Source organism: Hevea brasiliensis, chromosome 8 (genome assembly GCF_030052815.1).
Source record: "Hevea brasiliensis isolate MT/VB/25A 57/8 chromosome 8, ASM3005281v1, whole genome shotgun sequence".
In the NCBI taxonomy this organism is placed as follows: Eukaryota; Viridiplantae; Streptophyta; class Magnoliopsida; order Malpighiales; family Euphorbiaceae; genus Hevea; species Hevea brasiliensis.
Genome location: NC_079500.1, coordinates 99223250 through 99237222, shown reverse-complemented (window position 1 = coordinate 99237222; position 13973 = coordinate 99223250). Strand labels below are relative to the sequence as shown.

The 13973-nt window shown below is 31.8% G+C and overlaps 2 protein-coding genes and 1 pseudogene across 2 annotated transcripts; all 3 read left to right on the top strand.

Moving 5' to 3' along the window:
• Window positions 1-1079: 1079 nt before the first annotated feature.
• Window positions 1080-5677, top strand: LOC131182174 (LRR receptor-like serine/threonine-protein kinase EFR). Its single transcript, XM_058150843.1, has 3 exons — window positions 1080-1252; window positions 4713-5620; window positions 5670-5677. Exons 1-3 carry the CDS (start codon window positions 1080-1082, stop codon window positions 5675-5677), a joined length of 1089 nt encoding a protein of 362 aa, XP_058006826.1.
• A 158-nt stretch (window positions 5678-5835) lies between these two features.
• Window positions 5836-7862, top strand: LOC110653517 (probable LRR receptor-like serine/threonine-protein kinase At3g47570; annotated as a pseudogene).
• Window positions 7863-9046: 1184 nt separating this feature from the next.
• Window positions 9047-12561, top strand: LOC110653575 (60S acidic ribosomal protein P0). The gene is made up of 5 exons (XM_021809279.2): window positions 9047-9498; window positions 9744-9812; window positions 10741-10839; window positions 10936-11328; window positions 12250-12561. Exons 1-5 carry the CDS (start codon window positions 9241-9243, stop codon window positions 12391-12393), a joined length of 963 nt encoding a protein of 320 aa, XP_021664971.2. The 5' UTR covers window positions 9047-9240; the 3' UTR covers window positions 12394-12561.
• Window positions 12562-13973: the final 1412 nt, after the last annotated feature.

The window sequence follows — 13973 nt, the reverse complement described above, 5'->3', positions numbered from 1 at the left end:
TAAGCATGACAACTAACAAAATTCATCATAGAGAACTATGATTAACATGTCTATTGGCAGTGCTTGTGCTTATCTACTCTTTTCTCAATCTTATCAATCATCAGCAGCTACATTGAGCATGAGTTAATTTGTGGATTTGAGTTGGTGCTTGATGCTATTTAACCCACTAACGAAAAAGTAAGTTCTAACATCAAAGCAAAAGCAAGACTTAATTTACACATCATCCACCACATTCTTGAATGCTTCTCGTCTTGCTTTTCTACTTTCAAAGGAAATGAGGATAAAAATAATTAGGTGCATCTAATATAAGTTTACCCTCATATAAGAACAAGTTTAATAACTAATATATCAAATATTAATTTTGAGATTTATATAAAATTAATTAAAGTATACATAATGAATGTTTGAATCTTAAGTTTATTCTTATATGAATTTAAACTTTCCATTTAATTACAACCAAAATCATTATATTACTAGTATCTCTAAATTCTTTACTGTAAAACTAGCTTTGAATCCTTAATATATGAGGCTATATTCAATAATTTTTTTGTTAGTATTGCATTTTAATTCAATATTTCTTGATAATTTTAAAAAATTGATTTCTCAATTTCTTTTTTTGTATGATTAAATTTGCATTTTGAATTTATTTTTAATAGTAGAAGAGAAGAGCTATTTTTAATTTGTTAATAATTCTAATTTTTTTTTATCCATAAATCAATTTGTTTTTAATAAATTCAATAAATTGTTTTTGATAATTTCATGTTAATTCTAACAAGTTTGGTTAGTAGCTTTAGCCTCTAAATAGATTTGGGTGGTGGTGTATTTATATGAATTGTATTTGATTGTCAATATATTGAAATTTCTCATTTAAATTAATATTTGATTTTAATTAAAACTTTTAATTAATTCTATATTGGTAATTTAATTTTGAGCATACAAACTATTTATTTAATTTTTATAAATATGAAAAATCATTTACAATATATACATTTATAAAAATAATAATATATAAATTTCAGGTGCATGGCTCGCCTAGGGTTACTAAATGAAAGAACTGTTACTAAATTATGTAGCAGAGTATGGAGTTGACAGTGAAGCACAAGAAGAGGAGATGTGCACAGCTTAGGAATAATTTTGTTGGAGATGAGATGAAGTTTTTACAGATGGCTCAAATCTCTACAACTTCGTCAAGAGTAAACTCCCAAGAAGAGTCATGGAAGTTGTGGACTGAATCAGATACTTTTCATTACAGGTAGCAGAAAACATAAAGGAAGATGATAGAGCAAATGAGATTTAAGTAAGAAAAATTCATAAATTATATAATTTTGAATTTAAATTAAAAAGAAAAACTATATGGCTCCATCTACAATAATATTTGTCTAGGGTTAATTTAACTCAATTTCCCTAAACTTAAAATTAATTCACATAAAATTTCTTAAATTGTATTTTCATTTTAAAATTCATTATATCCTTATGCCTGAAATAAAGTTCTCTATTCAGACAATCTTAAGTAGGCGTAAGCATTCGATTAACGGAATTGAACTAAATTAAATTTTTAATTAATGAATTGTTAACCGATTCTAAAAATATTAATCAAAGTAAATCAAAATTAAGAGAAAATCGAAATTAACCAACAAAAAATATTTCATTGGTTATCGATTATAATCAAATTAATTAAAAAAATAATATATATATATATATATATATTTTATATTACTAATTGTTTAATAAAATATTAATAAAAACATTTATAATCCTTTCTTATTTATTAAAGATAATAAATATGATTTAATATTAATAAAATAATAATTATAAGTTAAATATTATTATAAAATCTTATAAATAATAACTATAAATAATATAATATTAATAAAATTATAATTAATATATTAAGTAATAGAAATTCAGTTATTTAACCAAACTGATAACAGAAAATAAAAATTTTTTATTATTATTAATCGAAAATCGAACCGAACTGAATTTATTCTTACCGAATTTCATTGATTTGGTTTGATTATTTAGCTATAACTAAATAATGCACACTATATACATTCCCCCACATCATCTGCTACATTCAAGACAATTGCTCTTGTAATGCTCTCAGTAGAATGGAACTCTAGCTGATAAGAAAGGGACTGGAGAAACTGTCATCCTTGCCAACTAGATTAATCTTATTGGTTATAATATAATTCCCTACAGTCTATTTTTGGTAGTTTCTTTTCCAGTGTAGCAAAATCTTTCAATGAAACAAAATATCCATCTTCTTAGATCTCTAACCCGTTTGGCACAAAGGAAATGGAATCGAAAGTGTTGGAAATGGAATTTGAATCGTCAATTCTAATTCTGCTATTTGGCTTTCCACAGAAATGGTATTATGATTTTGTGCTACAATTTCAATTCTGATTTCACATTCTAATTCCAATGTTTACTTTTCTTTTCCCCTCCGCTACGCGTAAACTGTTATTAGTCAAGGGTGACTTCTCATTATCTCCCCGATTCCTTTCCAATTAAACACAAGCTCAACACTATGAAATATGAATGGAAGACTTTATACGTCACTGGCACTCCCCAATTTACGAGCTGCAATCAAGAACTAGACTTTACTGATACAGATCATTGCTACCAATGAGCTTTAACTTACATGGCACTGGAATCATTTCTAAAGTTATGAAATCTGGAATTTGATCATTTCTAAGACTCTGAAGTTTACAAGAAAATTAATAACTCTGATGGTTTATGGTAATTTTAGTACACCATCTTAAAACCTGGTCAATAAACGTAAGGACCACACTACTAACAACCAACCAGGTTACTGTAGCCATTGGCGTTTAGTCATCGTAGACCAGCACGAGCCACAAAGTCTAAGTCCATGCCACTACTAGAAAAATTTGTACCATTAGTTCCACATAAATACTTCTATTGGCTCACCAAGCAATTCATGACTTTGGATCTGTAGCACAATTAATCAATCCAACGGAAATGGAACTTCCAATCATACACTTAATGATGCATACATTTTGCATAATCATTTAGGTTTAATTTCATAACCATTTTATTTGATTATTAGTTACTTTTAGCTAATTTCATTAGTTTTTTAGTTAGTTTTTCATAATTATCAATTTTGGATTAATTTGTAATTTTTACTTTGTTTTGTAGGAAAAATGGTGTTTTTGAAGGACTGAAAAGAAATTGTGCCATTGAGGAGTGACTTCTACAGCCAAAGATGTCAAAAACAAGTTTTCAAGTGGAAATATGCATTGACAAAATTACGCATAACTTGCCGCATAAGCTATGCAGATCCGCATGAGGAGAAGAAACACTGTTCCAACACTTGCCGAATTGTGCATAAGGAGAGTGCATAGCTTATGCAGATTCACGCCTCCCTTATGCAATCTCATGGAAATGTGCATAACCTATGCGCCAAGTCATGCAGTTTTGCATAAGTGAACAGCTGAAATCGCATAAGGGATCGCATAACTTATGCGATCCACTCTGATCCACAAAGGTTTCATTAATGAGCTGGCAGAAGATTCCCTCAGAAAATTTCTCCTAAAACATACCATTTTAGGGCTCCATGTCAGAAAAATGCTATAAATAGTCCCATTTCCCATTTTAAAAAGGAGGAAGGAGCAGAAAAGGAAAGGAAGAAGAGAAAAGGCAGCAGCTGAAGAGTCACATTCACCTTCCACACCATTTCCAATCAGATTTGGAGATTTCTTTCTTTTCTTACATTTTTCCTACATTTTTAGTGTTTAGTTTCTTGTTTCTTAGCTTAGATTAAAGCTTTATTTCCATTTACACTCATAATATCTTGTAAATATTATGGGTAGTGAGTAGTTTTACTTTGATTCTGGAGTAAGGGATGTAATATTTTAGTTATTTTTGTGGATTTGAACTGGGTTAGTCCCAATTTAATGAACTTATGAGGTTTAATCAATTTCTTGTGTGCTTATTCACATGCTTAATGAAGGGCCCCATTAAATTATGTTCTTAATCCTTGGTTGAAGCACCGAAAGGAGAAAACCAAGTGATAGTTAATCAAGAAATTGGACTTAATTAACTTAGATCTAGAAATAGACTAAGGGTTAAGAGGGTTTTAATAGATTGATTAAAGAACCTAATGGGTCTTGGTTAATTTTAACTCCACGAAATTAGGATTAAGTTAATTAAGACACTCTTTGTGTCTCACTCGAAAGAGTTTTCAAAGGATTTTAGAATTAATATCCTTTAAACCCATAAATTTCATGGATTGGGCTAGCTAGGGAAAATCCCAAAATGACTTAAATATGAACCCTTAACTCCAGAATCGTCTTTCATCAATTATTGCTTGGAATTTTACTTTTGAGTGTTTATTTTAATCTCATTTTATTAATTTTCATTATTATTAATTTCTTTATTTTGCGAATTATTAAATTAATCATTGTTTGAATTTAGTTTTGTATTTTCATACATTATGCTTCAAATTCCTAAATTTCTTTCATTAATTTGATTAAAATACAATTTTAACATATTTTATTTTACGTCAAAAATTCAATCATTAACACAACTCCTCGTGGGAACGATATCTTTTTCTATACTACTTGAACGACCCGTGCACTTGCGGTTGGGCCACATCACTTAACAACCCTTTGGCCTTCAATCCATCAAGTTCATGTCATTTTGTTATTCTGCACAAGTTTACTATGCTTGCAAGCTCCTGCCAATTGTCTCAGGAATTTGGGAAATGAGACAGATCGACTTGCACTCCTGGAATTCAAATCCAAGATAGGCAGTGATCCACATGACGTCTTTAGCTCCTGGAATGATTCTGTCAACTTCTGCCAATGGCGAGGGATTTCTTGTGGCCGCAAACACCACAGAGCTACGTCTCTAGACCTGTACAGGCTGAGCTTGTCAGGAACCATTTCTCCGTCTATTGGGAACCTCACCTTCTTAAGGTTCTTAAATCTTCGCAAAAACAGATTCCTCGGTGAAATTCCGCAGGAAGTTGGCCGCTTGTCCCGATTGAGACATCTTAACCTGATGGATAACAGATTGGAAGGTGAAATTCCACTCAACATCACCTACTGCTCAGAGCTCCGAATCTTGATATTGGCTAGAAATAGCTTTATGGGTAAAATTCTTGATGAACTAAGCTCTTTAAAGAAGCTTGTGATGCTTCGTCTTTATAGAAATAATTTTACAGGACAGATACCACATTCCTTTGGAAACTTTTCCTACTTGAAGCATTTATCTATAGGAGAAAATAATTTGGCAGGAAATATTCCTGACAAATTGGGGCAATTGATAAGCTTGAATTTCTTCTCGGTTGAAGTAAATAATTTGACAGGTACAATTCCTACTACCCTATACAACATCTCATCCATCATTACCTTTTCGGTGTCGGCTAATCAATTGAACGGGAGTCTTCCATGGAACATTGGCCTCACTCTTCCAAATCTCCAGTATTTCACATTTGGTAGTAACCAGTTCCATGGAACTATTCCAGTTTCATTACACAATGCTTCTCAGCTTGAAACGATTGACTTCTCTACCAACATGTTCACGGGACAAGTTCCAAATAATTTAGGACGTCTAAAGGATCTTCAAGAGTTAACTTTAGAGATTAATTTTCTGGGCAGTAACACAAGTCAAGACTTAAGTTTTATAACTTCTTTGTCGAACTGCAGCAATCTAGAAATTCTATCTTTTGCTAGAAATAATTTTGGCGGGGTATTACCGGCCTCCATAGCCAATTTGTCAACCAAACTTGGCTTTTTAGGCATGGGATACAATCAAATATCTGGGAGACTTCCATTAGAGGTTGGGAATCTTGTCAATTTGTATGCACTAGGCATGGAGGAAAACCTTTTATCTGGTTCCATCCCTTCTTCTTTTGGGAAGCTCAGAGAGTTGCAAATATTGCATTTGGATAGAAACCTATTATCTGGACAAATCCCACCATCCTTAGGCAACATCAGTCAGCTATTTGAACTCTATTTGTATCAAAACAGATTAGAAGGAAACATTACAAGTAGTCTTGCAAACTGCCAAAAACTGCAAGCCCTGGATATTGCAGAAAATCTCCTTACTGGCTTCATACCGCAGGAGATCCTCGGTCTCTCCTCTCTATCATTATTTCTTAACTTATCACACAACACATTGACGGGTCCTCTACCCCTGGAAGTTCACAAACTTAGAAATATTAATGCACTGGATGTATCGCATAACAAATTGTCTGGGGAAATTCCTGAGACATTAGGTGATTGCTTGAAGCTAGCACTTCTTAACATGCAGGGCAACTTCTTCCAAGGAGCCATCCCCTCAACCTTTGCTTCCTTGAGAGGTCTCCTCCATTTAGACCTATCAAGAAACAATTTATCAGGTAACATTCCAGAAGTGCTAGAGAAGCTTCCTTTCTTGCAATATTTGAATCTCTCATTCAATAATTTTGAGGGTGAGGTACCAACCAAGGGAGTGTTTAGCAATATAAGTGCATTTTCACTTATCGAAAACAACAATCTTTGTGGGGGTATCCCAGAACTGCAGCTGCCAGCATGCCGCATTGAACGAAAGAAACACAAAAAGTCTCCTACTGCCATTATGCTTGCAACAATCATCAGTTCACTTGTGCTTTTCATGACAATAGCATTCATATGGATTTTCTATTGGCGAAAATCAAGAAAGCATGTATCATCTAGTCCTTCTATTGTGGGTAAGCTCCTTCGAATTTCCTACAAGGAGCTTCTCCAAGCAACTCAGGGATTCTCTTCAGACAACTTAATTGGGCAAGGTAGTTTTGGTTCTGTATACAGAGGAAGAATTGATCTACAAGGAGAAAGGATAGTTGCTGTGAAGGTACTCAACCTTCAACAACATGGAGCTTCCAAGAGCTTCATTGCTGAGTGCAAAGCATTGCATAACATCAGGCACCGGAATATTGTGAAGATATTGACATACTGCTCCAGCATCGATTTTAAAGGCAACGACTTCAGAGCTCTTGTGCTTGATTTTATGGTGAATGGAAGTCTGGAAATGTGGTTGCATCCAAAAGAAGATAGCGATAGTCAGTCAAGAAAATTAAACCTTCCTCAAAGACTTCGTATCATGATTGATGTGTCATCTGCATTACATTATCTTCATGATCTTTGTGAAACACGAATCATTCATTGCGACTTGAAGCCAAGTAATATTTTACTTGACAATGAATTGACTGCTCATGTTGGTGATTTTGGATTATCAAGGCTCCTTTCCAGTACCACTAGTAATTCTTCTCAAGGCCAAACAAGCTCCATTGGGATAAAGGGAACAGTAGGCTATATGCCTCCAGGTAAAATCTTCTACTTACTTATAAAATGACCACAACTAACTGGTCATATATATAAGAAAAAAGAGGTCAAGTTGACCACAGTAATAGAATTGGATATGTATGCAAATTGCAGAATATGGAATTGGTAGCAAGGCAACAACATCTGGAGATGTATACAGCTTTGGAATAATTTTGTTGCAGATTTTCACAGGACGCGGACCAACTGATAAATTGTTCACAGATGGTTTGAATCTCCACAACTTTGTTAGGTCTAAGCTACCAGGACAAGTCATGCAGATTCTGGATCCCATGCTTATAGCAACAGGAGAAGTGGGAGCAGCAGAAATTATGGGGGACAATGAGAGTGATGAAGGTCAAACAGAGATCCAAGAAACTAATATCGATCTTGAAAATTTGAGACTAGAAGGAGGCAGTGTGCAAAAATGTATTGTGTCAGTTCTGGAAATTGGTCTTGCATGCTCTGCAGAATTACCAGGAGATCGAATGAATATGGGCGATGTCACAAGAAAATTGAACATCATCACTGAGGCTTTCCTTCATGCAAGGACTTGTTAAGACTGATGAATTATAATCCACTAACAGGTATGATTTCAATTTTTTTAACACACATTTTGATTGACATTAATCATTACCTCAATATTTGATTATAATTCAAAAAACTACATTGATTGGGATTGAATTGCAGCTGTGGCATTCAAGTATCTAGGCCTCATTAACCTGAGCTTAGCATCTCACAGAATTTCAGGAACAAGTGTTCTCTTGGCATTTTCCCCTGTATGAACATGATCACCATTCAGCAAATAAACCTCAAGTTCTCCCCCTTGAGCTGTCTACAAGGCCTTTTCTCTACTTTTCTTTTAGCTAAATCCAAATCCAGAATGTGTAAATCAATAAATCTCACAAATTGTGTTGAAGAAGTACTTCATTTGTAATGATTTTGTTGGTTTTTGAAAATGCAGACTTCTCCTGACAAAACAAGAAGCAACAATAGCAGGGTAATAAAATACTTGAGAAATGCTCATAGATTACAGATATATGAACCTGGAAGCCACAGCTATTAGATAATTTATTAATTAAATACACATAAAATTAAGGGTACCTAAGCATTAATATTATTACTCTTATCATTTAGCTTTATATATTTTAATTAATAATTTATATAAAATTATTTTTTATTAATAATTTAATAATTTAAATAAAAGGTCTATTTTGACTTTTAAACTAACATCAAATAGTCAAATAAACCCTAAAACTTAATTGATGATTAAATAAACTCTTCAGGTCTCAATTTTCGGTTAAATAAATTTAAAATTAATCGAGTTAAAAAATAAATAAATAAGTGAATTACAAATATTATTCTTATATTTTAAATAATTAAAAAAAAAAATTTTAAATTATATATTTAATACAATTATAAAAATAAAATTTTTTTTTAAGTGTCTCTAAAGATTAATTTGAATATAATAATTAATTAATTAATTAAAATAAAATATAATGATTAAATTATTGCAGTTCAAAAATATAAGAATGACTATTAATTATATAAAGCAAATGAATTATTTTGTAACTTTTAAAAGGCCATTAGAACTAACCAAACCCAGAAGGCCCAGCCCAACAACTCCCAGGAACCTCACAGCCATCAGATCAGATCATCATCTAACTATCAAACGCCAGCCCTCCGATCCAGGTCTCCACAAAACCCAACTTTATCTTCCTACTATATAATCCAACCGAAACCCTAATTTCATCTCCACCAAAGCTTTTCACTCTACGTTTTCTTTCACACTCTCCATAGCATAGCGCAAGGAGGTTAAAGAGACGGCGTTGCTGTCCGCCTTGACCAAGCCGTAGCTTCGTCTTGGCCCTCTAATTTTGTTGTATCATACTCTGTTCCTAGTTAGATTCTCTTGTGTGTTTTAGTTCTTGATCAAATGGCCGGAAAACCATCCAAGGCTGATAAGAAGATTGCTTACGATGCTAAGCTCTGCCAGTTGCTGGACGAATACAGCCAGATCTTAATCGTGGCGGCAGATAATGTTGGGTCGAACCAGCTCCAGAACATCAGGAGGGGTCTTAGAGGTGACTCTGTGGTTCTCATGGGAAAGAATACCATGATGAAGAGGACCATTAGAGTTCATTCTGAGAAAACTGGGAACACCGCCTTCCTTAATCTCATCCCCCTCCTTCAGGTATATCTGCTCAAGATTTTGTTCATTTTGGTTTTGAGCTTTTTGGGTTGTTTTATTTGATCTTCTAAGATAACATGGCTGTCTCTTTATGTTGTAATCAAACTTTACTGTATAAAGATTGGATTTTTAGATTAATATGAAGTTGCAGAGAGTGTAATTTGGATGTTGTCACCAAAGAGAAAGGAAATGTGATAAATTTTTGCTATTGCTTGGTTTATAAATTTCCTTTTTTTTTTCTTAATCAGGGCAATGTGGGACTGATTTTCACAAAGGGTGATCTCAAGGAAGTGAGCGAAGAAGTTGCCAAGTACAAGGTGCAGTAACTGATTTCTTTTTTATTGCTTCTATGTGTTCTAGTTATTGCTGTTGGAACTATGATTTCTCCTGGTTGGCTTCATTAAGAATTCTGATGATATTGTAAATCTCTATAGTTTAGTCAATGTAATCGTATAAATTGATTTTGGGAATCATAGATAATTATAAACTTAGAATCTCTCTTAAATTTAATGGTAGGCCGTAAATCAGAACATTTTGATATGCATTCTTGCTGTTTCGTGGTATTAATGGAGCAATTGTAGTTTGGGATTGTTGAAACAATGAGGAAAGCATATTTTGTTTGAAGCTGTTTCTGTATGTTCAAAGGATCATTTATTGGAGAGTTAATACATTTTGTCTGACCAAAATAATGCTGGTAGAATCTTTTTATCAAATCAAAGTCGAGGACTATCCAATTAAATTTTAGCTCACGTTAATGGAAGGTTTCATGGGCTTTTATAGGTTGGATTGCGGGTGGATTATCTCAATTGCAATGTCAACCTACTGAAATAAGTTGTTTGTGCAACACTACATTAAATTTAAATTGCATTGCTAAGTTTGTCTAGGTCTTTTTTTTTATTATTTTTATGATACACTTCTGTTGAAGTGCACCACTACATTAGTGGCCAAATGCATCCTTTATTCTTTCTTTTGATCCTCTGGTGAAGAGGAAGTGAAAATGTGCATAGTTTCACCGACTTTGGGTGGCTATTTGTTTATTTTAGATGTTGCCAATGGCAACTTTCCACCTTTTATTTACTGTGGAGTAACGATTAAGTTATTACATTTGCAGAAGGTTTACATTAGGTTGACATACATGCCAGGTTCTGTTATGATGGTTATATTGCTTTATGCTTGTTGTGTGCTATATAATATTCTTTGTATCCAACTTACATTTCCAGTATATTTTCCATTATGAGTGAACAGGTTGGAGCTCCTGCTAGAGTTGGCTTGGTTGCCCCAATTGATGTTGTTGTCCCTCCTGGCAATACAGGGCTCGACCCATCTCAGACCTCTTTCTTCCAGGTCTGACATCTGGAATGATGATGATGTCTTTGCAGGCTATTTGTTGTTTACTTCTCTAGTAAAGTCTAACAGTTTATTTTATTTTGTCAAATTTAGGTGCTCAATATTCCTACCAAGATTAACAAGGGTACTGTTGAAATTATCACCCCTGTGGAGCTTATCAAGAAGGGTGACAAGGTTGGCTCTTCTGAGGCTGCTTTGCTGGCAAAGCTTGGCATAAGGCCATTCTCTTATGGTCTTGTTGTCCTGTCTGCTTATGACAATGGCTCTGTATTCAGCCCAGAGGTGCTTGATCTGACTGAAGATGATCTTGTTGAGAAGTTTGCAACTGGTGTCTCCATGGTCACTTCATTAGCATTGGCCATATCATACCCAACACTGGCAGCTGCACCACACATGTTCGTTAATGCCTACAAGAATGTCCTCGCAATTGCAGTTGCAACTGAATATTCCTTCCCACGGGCAGAGACAGTTAGAGAGTACCTGAAGGTAGGTGCACACATAAATTAGCAGTGTCTTAGGGTTTTTTACCAAAGGGTGTAATAAAAACAAAATATATAGCAGAAAAGGGTGGGTTTTATTTTCATTACCAAAACGGGGTGAATTATACTGAAGTGTAAGATATGAGAGCTAGATGCTAATTACAATAGCGTTTTGAGATATGGACGCTATTATAAATAGCGTATAAGTTTTAAACAAAATAAGGAAAGCGTTCAGTTTTAAACAAAATAAGGAAAGTTGAACGTTGCGTTTGGTAGCATTCAGCTTTTATTTTAATTTTTTTTAATATTTTATTTTATATTTTAAATAAAATATAAATATTATTTTAATAAATAATATCATAATAATTAATATTGTATATTATAATAATTTTATTATAAAAAATTATTTTTTAATTTAAATTTAGATTAAATTTTAATTAAATAAAAAATTAAATATAAAATGTTATTATAATAAAATAATTAAAAAATTAAATGAAAAGTAGTAGCGTCTAGCTTTTTATTTAATTTTTAATATTTTATTTTATATTTTAAATAAAATATAAATATTATTGTAATTTATTAAAATAATATTTATATTTTATTTAAAATATAAAATAAAATATTAAAAAAATCAAAACAATAGCTGGACGCTGTTATAATTAGCGTCCAGCTTTCCTTATTTTGTTTAAAACTTTTATGCTATTTATAATATCGTCCGGATCTTAAAGCGCTATTATAATTAGCATTCCACCTTTACATCTTTCACCTTAGCATTATTCACCCTGTTTTGGTAATTAAAATAAATCCCACACTTTTTTGCTATATATTTGTTTTTGTTACACCCCTTTGGTAAAAAACCCAGTGTCTTAAGAGTGAAACTGTTTTTTACTGTTTTTGGGTAATGGCATTTGTATTTGTGTGATTGCAGGATCCCAGCAAGTTTGCTGTTGCTGCTGTTCCGGTTGCAGCTGCTGATGCTGGTGCTGCCCCAGCTGCTGCTAAGGAAGAGGAAAAGAAGGAAGAACCAGCTGAGGAGTCTGATGAGGACATGGGTTTCAGCCTGTTTGATTAAGTTTGACGAAGGTTGCTGCTATAGGACTATATGTTATTTTGGAGAATTTTTTATGTGTTATTTAGCAAGTTTTCCATACATTGATAGGATATAACAAGTATGTTATGTTCTGGTTTTCTTGAACCCTTCTCTTTCTTGCTAATTGTTGATGGCAAAATATTTCTGCTATGGCCCTTGGCTAATGCTTCAGACTACAGTGGGGAAATTTTGGCGGTGCAAATGTGCTGAGTTTAACTGGTAATTTTATTTTAATAACATAATTTAATATTTGTTTTTCTACATTTTATGTTTTGAAAATAATACTGTGAAAATGTACTATAAAATTTTAATAATAACAAAATTTTTAATTAATTAAGCTAAATGTAATCTAAATTTGTATTAAAGTTTTCGAGTTATTATGTTAAAATCATATTAAATTTTTATTTTTTTTTAAATGTAATAATATAATATTTTATATTTTTAATAATAATTCTATAATTTTAAATTTAATAAAAGATATAAAAATATATTTTATTCAATTTATATTTTAGAATAAATTGATTAATAAACTACTTTTACCATTTTTTTTTAATTTAAAAAGTCAAATAATTATTTTTTTCAAAATCAATTTTCAAAATCATTACGGGAGACCGAAGACTTCATCACCGACTTCAGATATTTTATAGTAATGGAAGATTTTAATATTAATTAATATAAAATCACAGGTAAGATGAGATAATTAAGCAAACAAAAATTAATTATGGATTAATTAAAGATTATGTGAGAGATGTGCAGAATAATCCACATTACAGAGGCGGCCCTGACTTGCCCTGCAAGGCTTTACTAATAAGCAATTAAAGAGTTTAGTGGAGGCGAATGGTCAAATCTCCATCCATTTCATTAAATCTTGTTTTGATTTGGTGGTGGGACAAAACAAATCATCTTCAACTTTATCTTACAAAGATATCAATCTTGGAGTTTTCCCACTAAAAATCTTAGCTTAGATCACCATTATCAATAAGATTTTATTGATTAGGATGTTATTTAGTTAGTATTCTAATAATAGAATAGTTGGCTTATAAAATTCTATTATAATTTTAATAATTTTGAAATATCAAAAATTTTAAATTTATCTAGTTCTTTCATTAGGTCTGCTCTAATTTAGAACGAAAAGTCTCTCCTCACTTAAATTTTTAATTAAAGTAAAAAGATTTATTTTATTGTGAGTCTGAAAATTAAATTTAATATAAAATTTGAAATTATGATAATTTTAAAAGAGTTATTGTTTTTATATAATTCATATATACACACTCCCACATCCAATATGAGATCCGAAAGAATGGTCTCCTGAAATCAACAGGAAAACATAATTAAGGTAAATGTTAAGGGAGTAGTTAATAATAATAATAATAATAATAATAATAATAATAATAATATTATTATTATTATTATTATTATTATTATCTTAAAATATTTATTAAAGACTAGTTTTAATTTTAATTTAACATATTTTAATTATAAAATTTTAAAATAATAAAATAATTTTTTAATATCTAAAAGAATTCTTCTTCAAAGTATAATTCAAATTAATTTTTTGACTT

Excerpts from the sequence above, each read along its gene's own strand:
- LOC110653575 (XM_021809279.2), top strand. The coding sequence starts at position 9,241 with ATGGCCGGAAAACCATCCAAGGCTGATAAGAAGATTGCTTACGATGCT. Across the intron at positions 9,499-9,743 it reads ATCTCATCCCCCTCCTTCAG|GGCAATGTGGGACTGATTTT; the intron begins GTATATCTGCTC and ends TTTCTTAATCAG. Across the intron at positions 10,840-10,935 it reads CTCAGACCTCTTTCTTCCAG|GTGCTCAATATTCCTACCAA; the intron begins GTCTGACATCTG and ends TGTCAAATTTAG.
- LOC131182174 (XM_058150843.1), top strand. The coding sequence starts at position 1,080 with ATGGAGTTGACAGTGAAGCACAAGAAGAGGAGATGTGCACAGCTTAGG. Across the intron at positions 1,253-4,712 it reads TCAGATACTTTTCATTACAG|GAATTTGGGAAATGAGACAG; the intron begins GTAGCAGAAAAC and ends CAATTGTCTCAG.